Source organism: Hippoglossus stenolepis, chromosome 9 (assembly GCF_022539355.2).
Source record: "Hippoglossus stenolepis isolate QCI-W04-F060 chromosome 9, HSTE1.2, whole genome shotgun sequence".
Taxonomy (NCBI): Eukaryota; Metazoa; Chordata; class Actinopteri; order Pleuronectiformes; family Pleuronectidae; genus Hippoglossus; species Hippoglossus stenolepis.
In genome coordinates this window covers 24164737-24178446 of record NC_061491.1, presented here as the reverse complement: position 1 = coordinate 24178446, position 13710 = coordinate 24164737, and the positions used below count along the sequence as shown (strand labels likewise).

General features: G+C 44.1%; 1 protein-coding gene across 2 annotated transcripts in view; it reads right to left on the bottom strand.

The window, feature by feature from the left end:
• Positions 1-680: 680 nt before the first annotated feature.
• The window catches only part of notch1b (notch receptor 1b), a 41799-nt gene continuing 28769 nt past the window's right edge, over positions 681-13710 (bottom strand). Inside the window, exons 22-34 of one of the 2 annotated variants that reach the window (XM_047341205.1) lie at positions 13477-13609; positions 12085-12342; positions 11532-11644; positions 10790-11361; positions 9619-10053; positions 9369-9517; positions 7168-7381; positions 6767-6857; positions 6337-6502; positions 4786-5084; positions 3852-3999; positions 3666-3763; positions 681-3536 (exon numbers count right to left, since the gene is read on the bottom strand). In XM_047341205.1, the coding sequence (XP_047197161.1) occupies positions 2157-3536; positions 3666-3763; positions 3852-3999; positions 4786-5084; positions 6337-6502; positions 6767-6857; positions 7168-7381; positions 9369-9517; positions 9619-10053; positions 10790-11361; positions 11532-11644; positions 12085-12342; positions 13477-13609 (4056 nt within the window). In that variant the 3' untranslated portion in view covers positions 681-2156. The remainder of the gene's footprint in view (positions 3537-3665; positions 3764-3851; positions 4000-4785; positions 5085-6336; positions 6503-6766; positions 6858-7167; positions 7382-9368; positions 9518-9618; positions 10054-10789; positions 11362-11531; positions 11645-12084; positions 12343-13476; positions 13610-13710) is intronic. The other variant, XM_047341206.1, reaches the window with a different exon arrangement.

Genomic DNA, 13710 nt, shown 5'->3' with positions numbered 1-13710 from the left:
TCTATTGTTAATTTGGTTCTTAACCTGTCATAAGAATGTCTAGATCACATAATTTAATGAAAGAGTTACATTATTGATTAATTAAGCATGCCTTTTTTTGTAAGTCACAATGTCGTGAAGCACAAGGTTTGTCAACAAATGATGCTAACATCAACTGGTGGTTGGCATCCTAATAAATGCAGTAGACCTTCAAACATACAATGAATAGTCTCCATCTTATCTATCCTATGTTCTAAAATCTTTTTTAGGTGTTTATTTATATGATCGCACAACTAACCTGGACCGAGATGGAATTCAAACATAATCATAGAAAGATTATACCTGTTGAAAACAGTAACTTGGGTGTGGTACCTTATTTTTCCCCTAGAAGGTAAATAGTGGAGATTTGTTTCAAAATGTACAAATTGCATAGATGCTGCAGCTGGATTTAAAAGTACATGAAATGTTGCACCACTAGATGGAGACACACTAAGTAAAATGATAGTCGGCCAATCAGCAAATGCAAAAATTAGTTGCTACTTTATATTGGGGAGAAAGTATTACAGAAGATAATACTGTGACTATTTTACTGGATCTATGATTGTGTTAGTAATCCTTAGTTTTCTTTAAGGATAAAACAATCAAACATAAAATATTACTCTTTAGAGGCCTTTATCATAATTTAAAGGAAAAAAAGACGGTTCTTTTGCGTTTAAGACACACACGTGCCCTTTATTATAACAAGGAACATTTTTACAGATAGAAAATGAAAAGATAAAATACATTTCTTGCAAATCATAACTTTGAGAGGAAGGAAACATATTGCAGATATTACAATTTCACTACAACCATATGTTTTTTTTGTTAAATCAGAACAATTTCCAAATGATACTGGAGAACACAACTGAGAACTTATCCAACAAACTTTCTTTTCCCCATTTTACTGAAGTGTAACAAAAACATTTCATAACATACACAGATGGATGCCTCAGTGGATTTTTGTGTTACAGAACAGTAAATAAATATCAGTTTATAAAACCTCAATATTTATTATGTTTTTTCTTTTTTATGAGAAAAATGTCGCCTAACAATATATTGTATCTATTTGTATATAATTCCAATTTATTTATGCATAAGGGACAGTAAAATACAAAATATATATATTCTGTTCTGTTTGATATTTTAGAGGCTGTTGACTGGTGCGAGACCAGATCAAAATTGCATGCTTAAGACATCAGATTTCTTAAACAAAATCTTGCTTACACGGGAACATATTTACAAAAGGTTGAACACAGCCATAGGCTCAAACTAATAGGAGGGACGGGGGAAAATGAAGTTTCCTGCTCCCTCTGGACATCAACATACACTGTGGCCGACCGGCCAGTTCTCCAACACCACAGGACCAGCAGATACTCAAGCCTGTCTTAACCGCCAATCTCCAAGATGGCTGTATACTGTACACCGCATCACATCTCCACCACATCTCTACGTATGAATGCAATCAAATCTAGAGGCTCAACGCAACGCTGTTCCACCGATTCAGGAAATGTACACAACTCTAGAGTGTAACTAAGAATCACATAATATTTTAAAAGGGGAAAAGGACTTGTGCTTGAAACACAGGACATATCCTCCGCTAACTTTCTCCACTTGCTGACTAGAAGATTTCCCACATTTAACCACGAATTGAAATAACACTGAAACATAAAATGTGCTCTATAAAATGCCCCTTAATCACAATTTTCTTTATAAACAAGATTATACAAAAAAAATATCAACATAAACAAAGACTGAGAAATCATATGAAAAAAAAGGCAAAGACTAAAAGTCCTCGAGGAAATAAATACCCAGTGTGTATGCTGCGACTTCACTGCAGAAAAAAAAAGCACTAAAAGAAAAGAGTCTCTAAAAGACCGTCTCTGTCCTGCGTACAAACCCAACACCATGGATCCCCGAAATTTCTGTAAGCAGGCAATGTGTATAAATAAAATAAGACATTAATAAATAAAAATAATGGATGAAAAGCAGGTGTTGCTGTTAGTATGAAAGCATATAAAAAAAAGTCCTATTAAATCTTGTTTACAACTTTGCCCTTTTTCTCATTTTTTTTTCACAGAGTGCCTTTTTTGTATAAAAAAATAGAGAGCAGCTCTTCTGGGCAGAAAGACGCATGCTCTTTATTTGAACTGTTCAGGTATATGTCCAATCTGAGCCTGCATGCTCGTCGGTGGACTCGAGATGCCCTCTGACCAGTCGGACAGGTTGGAATGAGGTGAGGAACTGGACCACTGATCGGGGGAGCCGGGGGAGGGCGTTAGAAAGGGGTGGTCAGGCACCTGGACCTGATGGTTTGGGGTGTTGTCCATGGGGCCTGAATAACTGTGCTGGGAGGGTGGGGTGAGGAACTGGGTGCTGGCCATTGACTGGTTGATGGCGGAGGGCATGATCTGGGTTTCCTGTGGCAGGATGGTGTGGATGGGCATGCTGGAGCTGCCTGTGCCCTGCTGGAGCTCCGGAGAACTCAGCTCCCCACTGATGAAGCTCTGGCTATTGGCGCTGTTTGAGTTTTGATGCTGCAGCTGGATGTTCTGCTGCTGCTGCTGTTGTTGCTGCTGCTGCTGGAGCTGCTGCAGGTTCTGCATCTGCTGCATCTGCTGAGCCTGCTGCTGCATGATGAGGGGCTGCGGAGCCAGTCTGGTGCCCTGGATCCCCTGGTAGGTCATCATCTGAGACAGGCTGGTGGCGGTGTGGCCGTTGTGGAGGGCGGTCATCAACCCGTGTTGGCCTCCCTGGTGCAGACCTCCCTGACTGCCGGGACCTCCCCTCATAGGGTTGAACTGGCCTTGCTGGCCCATGTTGCCGTGCATCCTGGACAGCCAATCACACTGGCCGTTCATGGCGCCCTGGCCACCGGAGCCAGACACGGGCAGATGGGTGAGACGTGGAGGAAGCGGGTCAAACTGCATGCGAGCCAGCTCCTGCTTGTTTGGCATCACCATGTGGTTTACAGGCAGGTGTGGGTCAGACATACCCTGCAGATGGTTCAGGGATACAGATGGCGACTGCTGGAAAGGTGAGGTCATCATGGGCGGCGAGGCCACGTCAGAAACATAGCCGTGAGGAGACTCCAACGAGTCAACGGGTGACAGAACAGCCGAGCTGTCCAGGAGGTTCCCGGACTTCCCGTCCTGGGAAATCTTCTTCTTCGCCTTCATGTCTTTGCCGTCCTTGCAGCCGATGCCCTTGGTGCTGGGCTTGCGAGCCTTCTTGCCTTGACCATGAGAGTGTTGCTGCTTCATGCCGCCCAGGTAACCGTTGGGCGAGCAAAGAGGGGGCGACAAAGTGGTGCTGAGAGACCCTACATGCATGGGAGGACTTCGTACCAGGTTGTACTCGTCCATCAGACGCACGATGTCGTGATGCATTCTCTCCTGTGCAATGTCTCTGGGCAGCCGGTCCATGTGGTCAGTTATTTCCCTGTTGGCGAAGTGGTCCAGTAAGACCTTGGCGGTCTCGTAGCTTCCCTCCCTGGCAGCCAGGAACAGAGGTGTTTCCTCCTGAGGCAGAGAGAAAGGGAATCCACACGTTAAGAGATTCTCACATGCACAAGGTTATAATGTTTCAGAAATATGCTTCCCTGTCGTTTTACAGCACAAAGAGGAAGAAGAGACAGATTGTTTTCACACCTTGTTGTTTTGCATGTCCTTGTTGGCACCGTTTTTAAGAAGCACAATAGCAGCCTCAACGTTATTTACAGCTGCAGCCCAATGTAGAGCTGATTTACCTGAGAAGACAAAAAAAAGGTTATCGAATCTTCATTTGAGGCTTTATTTCAGGACTCAGAAGTTTTCTAAGAGTTTTAGGTCCTTTACCGAAATCATCGATTGCATTGACGTCAGCGTGGCAGTTGATGAGCTCCTCCACCATACCCTCCACCGCCAGCCGGGCCGCCAAGATCAGGGGTGTGGTGCCGTCATGCATCCGGGAATCCAAGTCTGTTGCGCGGTTCCTTATCAGAATCTATAGACACACAATAATTACATTTAATCTTAATATTATCCAATGGAAATTTCAAGGTTTTCAAACATTAAATGGAAACTGTACACTGTGAATAATTTGAAGTAAGTTTAACCTTTTGTAATTTTTGTCTGTGTTATTTGACAGCTTTACTTTATTTGGGATTTAACTACCAACTTCCTGTGGATTAACAAATTTACTGTTTAGCCCACAAATTCTCAGAAAACAATCAAAACACGAGAATCACAACTTCACAAAACCCCTCATTTACTGTGACAAACAATCTTAAACACAATTAACAGAACCATAAAACAAATTCATCAGCAAGTCATCACATCGTATTTGTACATCATAAAACATTAAACAGTTGTAATTGAACGATCCTGTTTTAATTTCAGTAAAATACACCAACTATACCACCTGGGAAATCGTTTTGAACTGCGAGATTTTTTAAATATCGATAAAGCACAAAGAGTTGTCTGTTTATGTATGAAACATATCAATTAGCCAGTTATCTGTAGGAAGCCTGGGAGAAGAGGATAAAAGCTGTTTATAGAAATGAAAAAGTTCTGTTTTGATTTCTCTTCTTGTTTTGTGTGAGTCTGCTCTTTTTTTTCTCCACGTTTTGTAGTTGTAATACGAAGAAGAAGAAGATGTACATTTTTGTAAATTAGGAGCGTCTTGTAATCCCAAAAAGGGATGAAACAAATACATTGGCATGACACAGAAATAAAGAATTCATATTGTATGTTTAAATGTATGTAATTAATTTGGCACATGAGAGCTCACCTGGAAAACCCCCTGGGCGTCAGCAGCCACAGCAGCGTGCAGAGGCGTCCTGCCCATATTGTCCTGGATGTTGGCGTCGGCGCTAGCCTCCAGCAGGCGCTTCGCAGCGTCGGACCGAGCGTAGCGGGCGGCCAGGTGAAGAGCGGTCTCACCCGTACGGTCAGTCTGATTGTGGAGGTTAGCACCTTGGTAGATGAAGTCGTTGATCACGTTGGCGGAGGCGTCCTCCTCTTCCTCGCTGTTGCCGGTTTCTAAACCTCCCCCGCTGCAGGACGCAATCATCAGGGGCGTGAATCCATCTGGAGGAGAGGGAGGAGAGGGGGATATGAGAAGAGGCGCCTTGCAGGTAACGGACTGCGTGGTCAGCACCGAGCAAGCGAGCTGCTACAAGAAGAGAAGAGCCTGCACTTCAAAGCATCCGCCAGATCAAAACAAGGCAACAAACAAATCGAATGTGGATTTGACACTTTTGCCTGGGTTGAATCATCACAGCTCTCCTTTCGATAACGGATTCTGATCAAGGCCTCGGCACAGGAGAGGCTTCTGAGGGAAAGCGAAGCTGGGGGGATAGAGGCCGGGGCTTGTTAAAGCTAGGCTGCTGCAAAACCCAAACATTCATATCTAACTGTGAGAGGCAGCCCTGTCAGTCGCCTCGGATTCGTTTTCTCCTCTTCAAAAGGATCCCAAGCCCCAGATCTCGCAGATTTGGTCGATTCAAGTGCATCGATCCCCGGCGGGGGGGAAAAAAGTGTGCTCTCAAGTTCTTAACCCCGTTACTTTGATTGTTCATAGCTTTTGTTCAGGGAATTTGGCACTTATTACAAAATTAGGTTTTTGCATTTGATGCCTTCATTGGGTTTTGTAATGTGGAACAGAAAAAAAACACAGAGGCCCATTACTGGTCAAATGATTAATCTGATCAGGAATGAGTGTTTTCCCTCAGGCGCCTGGCTTCCAGTCGGCTGCTTTGAAGAAGATCCTTTACCCTGAGGACATGGGGCTTTAGCAACTCCTACATGCGCGATTACACACACTCATGCACACACACACACACACACACTGAACACACAAGAAACGTGAAATGTTCCTTTAGAAAAGGCGTGAATCAATCTACACACACACACACACACACACACTACTAGAAATGTTTACTCAAAAACTTTCACCCCTTGATCAATATCACAAGCTTTGGCACATAAGTTAATATCAGTTCCGCTAACGAGTGAGTTTTCCATCTCAAATTATTTCACTTGAATTTTTTTTTAAAGGTTTGAAAAGAATAAATTATCCAGTGTTTCACAAAACAAGCAAGAAATAAAAATAAAGCAAATTTTAGAAACAATTTTCCTTTCTTTTACATTAAATCTTCTTGAGAAAGTCACAAATTAGACTGATTTAATTAATATTTTCCAACACAATTATGATTGTGTGGAAATAATATTATTCTTTGTAAAAATAGGAGAATTTGATCTAATTAGATCCAAACCCACAAGCACAGAATCCCCTTTGATTTCCTTAATATGTATGTAATATGTTAAGCCTTCATCCCACCTGGTCCCCGGACATTGACGTCCATGCAATCGTTCTCGATCTCGCCCTGAGGGGGTGTGGGAGCGATGGAGGGGACGCGCAGGTCAGCGGCGTCCAGGTGCTGCTGGGTCCACTGGCGGTGGTCCGTCTGGTCGTCCACCTCCAGGATCGCCTGCTCGTCAAACTGCTGGAACGGGGACAGCAAGAGGTTAGACAACTGGAGCTGAGCACGAGAGTTTAAATCAAATCACAGTATAATTCAATTTAGTTTGATGACATTATAAAAAAATCTGGACAATTGAAAATTCACAACAAAGTCTTTTTTAAATCCCATATAGGAATTTCAATATTTCCTGAATATTTTTTTTTTTTTAGGAATAAGTTTTAAGTTAATTAAAATTATGAATTAATGAAATCTTTAAAATCTCAGTTTGTGTTTCCGTGTCCTCACCCTGAAGCGCTTTGCGTCCGAAGGCTCGTCCTCGCCCCAATCCGTCTGGGCGTCATCCATCAGCGAAATGTCCGAAGTGTTTTTCAGTGGCCTGTGAAGAAGCAGCAAACCCAGTAAAGATCCTCGTACTCTACAGCCTCCATCTCATCCGAGCCCCCCGCCGCTAATGGTGCAGCAATGCCGAAAAACAAAAGCATTGATTGAATCCACACCCCACCCCTCTGCCCCAGCAAGTCAATTAATGAGAACCTGCGATATCATTATCATTAATGATCCGGGCAACACCCTCCTTTTCCAAATTTTGACTGATCACCAGTTGGACCCATTTTGTCCTTCAGAACCAGCCCTTCGCCCGACCCGCACAGAAACAGGTACCCGCCGCTGAATAAACCGAAACTTACTTTAATCCCACTGAATCCTCTCCGACAGGCTCACGTCTCTTCTTCTTGCTGGTCTCTGTGGTCTTGAAGCCCTCGGGGAGCCAGAGGCGCCCGTGCTCATGGCGCCGCTTTCGGGCAGCCACCATCCCGACTCCGAGGAAGGCCAGTATCCCGACGCCGCCCAGGACCAGGTAGATGGGGTAGAGGTTCGGTGAGAGCTTTTGGTCCACGTCGCCTGGTAGGAACAGGGACAACATGGTCACGAGGGAAAAGACGTGGACGCCCAGGATCAGCCCGAGTGCCGGAGCAGAGCGAGTCCGGCTCTTCTACGCCCCCGCGGCTCCCGCTCCCCGAAAAACACACCGCAACCAGCAGGAAGCTCCACAAACTGACTGCCGGTCCTCACCGTTGGTAAAGCTAGCTTCCACTACCTATTCAGTAATAATCAGAATTGCTAACCACTTTTCAGAAAAGAAAAAAAAAAAACAGGGATGGGGCGTGATAAAAAAAAAAGAAAGAGGGGAAAAGGAGAACACCAGCACCACCTCCTCTCTCCCTTTTCAACCTAGGGTACCAGGAGACAACTTTACCATTTCTTCTTTAAGAGAAAAAAAGGAGGGGGATTAATGAACTTCAAATTACTGCACGCGCTTTAAGCTGTAAAGACGAAGGATTTATTAGGATTTTCGAGATAACAAAGACTCCCAACTTCTAGCACACTCCCGATCAATTTTTCCCCTTCTCTTTTTTTTTTTTTTTCCACTAACGATTTTGAAATGATAAACTCCCCCAACCTAAACCCTCAGAGATGCATTAAGTCCTGGTATTACATTCAGCGAGGTGAAGGTTGCAGCAGCCCCTCACACTGTGGGATGAAGTGTGCGAGCGTGTGCATGTGCATGAGTGTGTTATCTGCGGACGTAAACGTGTACATGTCTGAGAAAGACGGAGATGGAGAGTTACTCTGTGTGAGGAGGGGATTGGTGGAGTTGATTTGCAGCAATTAACCATTTTGGAGCCCGAAGCCAGTGGATTTACACAACCAGGGAAGGATTGATTGTTTAGGCCATGAGATTCACAATTGCATTTGTTCACTGCTGCATAACAAATACACAATCAAAGAGCAGCAGGGTTAGGACCCGACCAGAGGGCGCAGCTGATACTTTGCGTTTGAGCGTGAAAAGCGCACGTGTCTCATCCACTCGTGTATGAGTTTGTACGTGTCACCATGAAAACGAGGCCTTTAATGAACCATAGCAACGTTTCGGCCGATTCACAGAAAATTGATTCTACATCACAACTGATCAGACTGAAAAACATTCAGTTCGGTTTTATTCTTCATTTCTGGCTGTTTGATTTTTTTTCTCCTACCAGAACAAGACGCCTTTGGTTTATTCTCAAATGAAAATCAATGACCAGACTCTTTGAACTAGTTTGAGTTGTGCATTCAAGTTAAATTATTTTGGTTGTGCAAATGCTGTTTAAAGGACGAGGATGGTGACGTTCTCTGGTTTTGTTGTTGTCTCTCAAACTTCCATGTCTGTGGCACCACGTCAATTCATTCCCACTGAAGATGTTATCCTTAAAATCAGGAATATTTTGAAATAGGAGGAGGAAATATTCCTGCGACAGCCACAAAAATCAAAATTTGGTGCCATCACAGTTAAAGTCAAGTCCTGATATTTCTCTCAAACCAGAATTCTGACAGACATGTACACTTTAAATTAACTCAGGTGTAATTTCATATAAACTCTAATTTCAATATCTTTCTATCCGCAATCCTGTTAAGGTTGTACATATTATCGCTATTTTTTATATTTCCGTTATGATTTCATTTTTATTTATGTTTCTATAACATGCTGATCATTATTTATCTTACTTATTAATTACGTTTTTGCAGATTTCTCCATTTCGGGACTAACAAAGGATTTTATTTTATTACATCTGATCTTAAAAGGCAACATAATGTAGTTGTAATGTATTTTTTAGCAAACATTACTCAAACAGAAGTAAATAATTAATTTGTAAGGGATAGTTTAAGCAGTAGGTGTAAACTCATTTTGTGCTTCCAGCCGCAAGAAGGTTTATGTTGAAGTTTCAGGAGTCTGTCTGATGATTGATTTTCAGAGATGAGCAGAAACAAATGCATAACAAAAATCAGTTCAGCAGAATTGAAAAGAGCTTTTCTTTAAATGTATTAGACTTTTATAAAGTGTACTCACTGAAAACAGCTTTGATGGTGTAGGGGACGTCCAGTTTTCCACTGGAGGCCAGAGCCCCGAGGAAGGCGGCAGCATCGTTGGTGCTCTGGAAACACTCGGTGGACTGCTGGAAGCACTGACGGTTATCCACCTCCAAGTGCACGATGGAACTAAAGGGCAGCACAGAGACAGCGCGTCATATTAAGCCAACAACCGAGGAAAATAATCAAAAAATGTCAGTGCAGGAAACATTTTGAATACTCTTCCTCACCCTTTAATCTGCAAGTGATCCAGCTCCCTCCTCATCCTCCTGCTCCCTCCTGCCGCATCGTACAGGCTCCTCTTCACCACGTCCAGCACCTTGGCGGGAGCCTCCGACCACGAGTCCACCGAGCGCTTCACGTTGTACTTCCTCAGCTCGTGTTCGTTCCCGTAGTACGGATATACCATCACCTCGCCCTTGCTGTCCTTCCTGAGCACCACGTTGGTCCGGAGCACGCGGCTCAGTTCGCGCAGGAAGGCAGAGGAGTTGCTGAGGAGCAGCTCGGGCGCGATGTGGACCACCACCACCAGCTGGCCCACCGCTAGCTTCTCCGGCATGTTGTTGGCGCAGTCCAGGCCGTCCCACTCACACTCAGCGTTGTTGCAGCCCTGGTCACAGTGGCCGTCGGCATAGTGGTCCTTACAGTACTGGTCATACAGAGGGCTGGGGGGTGGGGAAGCACAGGTCAGGGGTGTTGTAATGTGGACGTGAGGATCATTATGTGAAGTGTTTCCGTGCATGGAGCATATTTAGTATAAGAAAGATAGAAATTGTTTAAGAAATAGACACAGTTGCAATGGTGTCCTGCTTTTGTAATGAAACTGAGTGAGTTTTACTGTGAGTGTGATTGTCAGTGTTCGCCGTCAGTGCAGGTTTAGTCTACACAAATATTTTTCCCAGACTCATATGAGGTCACCGTGACCTTTGACCTTTGACCACTGAAAGCCAATCACTTCATCTTTGAGTCCATGTGATAACTGGTCAAAATATGAAGGGATTCCCTAGAGGCAGACTTGAAACATCACGTTCATGAGGCCAAAAATATATTTTGTGGGCCAGATATTGTGTTTAGAAGAATGGGACAAAAGGGCAGGCGCAGAGACTGACATGTATTTGTGTCCTTTGCTGCTTCTGTAATGAAACTGTTGGTTTACTGTAAAAAAATATATATATATTGAGCAATCCAATTTCTGGATTAAAATCCTGGATTAGGAAAATGCAATCCTGACATTTTAGAGAAAAATGTGTCAAGAGGTTAGCACCTAAATCTGTCAAATACAAAATGAAACAAGGTTTTTAAGATCTGCTTTTATCTGCTAGAGCCAGTGTATAAAAGAAGATGCTCTTTTAATCAGCAGCTTAAAACACAACAAATACATTTCAATTGAAGGTCACTTACTTGCATTGACCTTCCAGATTCTGGCAGTCAAACCCGTCGTACAGGCACCCGGCGTTATCACACTGCGAGTCGCACACCCCGTTGTTGAAGTAGCGCCAGCACTGCAGCGAGGCCGAGCAGTTCTTCCACGGATCGTTGAAGTTGAGCGAACAGTCGCCGTTGTCCCAGCCGCACTCGTGGTTGTTGCAGAGCACGTCGCAGAAGTTGTTGTGCTTGTGCTCCTTGCACTGCGGGATCCCGCACTCGACCTCCACCTCCGACGGCGGCGGGATGTCGTGGCCGAACCCTCCCAGGAAGCTGTAATCCAGGATGTGGCAGCGGAGGCCGTTGAAGTCCGTGGGGCAGACGCAGTGGTAGTACGGCGCCTCGGAGGTGTACTCGCACGTGCCGCCGTTGTAGCAGGGGTTTGAGTTACAGGGGCTGTCGGTGGGATACTGGCACTCGGGCCCGGTGAACGACGGGGTGCACAGACACTTGGGGCTCTTGTGGCCGGAGATGCAGGTGCCTCCATTGCGACAGTGAAGGCTGCCGCAGGCCTGGGCGTCGTACTCACACGTGGAGCCAGTGAAGCCCTAACAGGAGGTCAGGTTAAAGGTCGGGGTTAGGCTGTGCATCACTTAGTTAGAGGCAATGAATGATTGATTTATTAGCCTACAATGTCTTGACAAGTGACAAAGATCTGTGTGTGTGTGTGTGTGTGTGTGTGTGTGTGTGTGTGTGTGTGTGTGTGTGTGTTGCTCACAGGAGGACATTTGCAGATGAAGCCGTGTGGCGTGTTACTGGCGACAGCACAGGTCCCTCCGTTACGACAAGGTTTGCCCTTACACCCGTCGAACACCGTGTCGCAGCGCTGACCTACAGAGGAGCCACACAAAAAGAATATTTAAAATTTTAAAACCATCCTCACATTTCCTGTTATTGATTACAATTCATATTTACTTGATATTAAAAGCACATAAAATGTCTTTTAGATACTTTACTATATGTATACTGTAAACCGTTATTGTAAAGCGTAGAGTAAGAGTAGGTATATGTGAGTACGTTGGCTGTAAGTAACAAGAAATGTAAATGCCAATTAAAGCAACATCTGTATCTGCAGATGTTGTTTACAGGCCATAAGCAACACTCGAAAAATAACTTAATTAATCTGAATTAACCTCATAAACTAAAAAGGAAGAGGTCCAATGTTTCCCCGACAGTTTAAAATGGACTGAAGTTAACTCGAACCATAAGAATATGAGCAGGTGGAGCACATGTAAACATACTGTACGACCTCTGACCTCCGGCTCTCTTACCCGTGTATCCGGTGCGACAGTCGCAGCGGTAGTTGTTGGTGAGCTGGATGCAGCTGTGCGTGCCCCGCGGGTCACATGGGTTGGACAGGCACTCGTTGACATCCCCCTCGCAGCGCTCCCCGACGTAGCCCAAGGAGCAGATGCAGTGGTAGCCCCCGACCCGATCCACACACTTGCCTTTGTTGAAGCACTTGGGCTCCTTGGTGACGGGGTCGGTGAACGGGTTGCAGTCGTCCATGTTGATCTCACAGTGCACGCCTGAGGTGGAGCAACGGGAAGGAGGACAAGGGACGATTCTTTAGTTGGTGCAAAGGTAAAGTTTTACTGTCATGTGGTTTGGCAACATTTAATGTGATGTTGGTGATGACAGGTTTCTGTTTTTCTTCACTAAATCATTTTCTATGAATGTCAATCAAAAGCCACAAACCCATAAAGGTAAAGTAACACACAATTCTAAACTCATATATTTGCCTCTTACATAACTGATTTGTCTCTGTTTTACTGCAGATATAATTTTTTCATTAGATTATTTTTATTCTTAAGTTAAAACATTATTGTATATTAGATTTGAATTAACCTATAATACAATAAAGCACTCCATAGTTAAATAAAAGGGATAAAAGATTATCCAGAGTATAGTTGTATTTTTCCCCATTTTATCCCCATTTATTAGTTTTCTCCTCCCTTTAGTTGCAAGATAATCTTCTTTACTATAAACTGCAGTGTAGAGAGAAATAAAATCCAGCTGGAATTTGGTTTAAACTGATCCCAACCCTGTCAAAATATGGATATTCTAATTAAAAATGATGTGTTTTGACTCACAACACATCCATTGTATTAAATTCCAAGTTAAATACAGTTTGAAGAGGATGGAAAGGCAGAATTGTGCAGAAATAAAAACATAATACAAAATCAAATAAAACTGAATATCGTGTGCCCTGCTTCTGTAATGCAACACACTTTAGGGCTAAAAGAAGAATAAGAGAGGGGGATTACAGGGTTTTAGGGTTGAAAAGTTCAGATGTGTTTTTAAAATAAATTTTAAAAGAAAAAAAGACCAATTTCATGGTGGATTTCATGTCAAAGGCTCAGACAGTCTTGATTATAAAAAAAAAAGAAAAACTCCAGAAACATGTTGGCTTTTTTGGGATCCACCCAACTCTTCACAGCGCACTTCAGTCTGACCTACAACACACACTCCCTTCATGTCTGCGAGGGAGAAATCGATGGCGTATTTGACAAGTAGAGGGAGGGATGGAGGGAAGACGGGAGGAGGAGTTTGCAGACTCGCTCTGGGCGCTGCTAAGCCCTAATTAATGAAGCGTGGAGACGAGGAAGGGGAGGAAGGAGAGGAAGAAGAGGTGCGGAGGCGTGTGCGTGGGGTCCGCTGACCTTGGGTTCCGCGGGGACAGGAGCATTTGTAGGTATTGATCAGGTCAATGCAGGTGCCCCCGTTCTGGCACGGCTGGGAGAAGCACTCATTGATCTCGTCGGAGCAGTTGGTCCCCACGTAGCCTGGCATGCACTGAGAGACGGAGAGAAGAAGAAGGAGAAGAAGAGGAGGAAGAGGAAGAGAGAGGGAGAAGAGAGGGGAAAGTTTAATCAATGTCTGACATGAAACAAAGA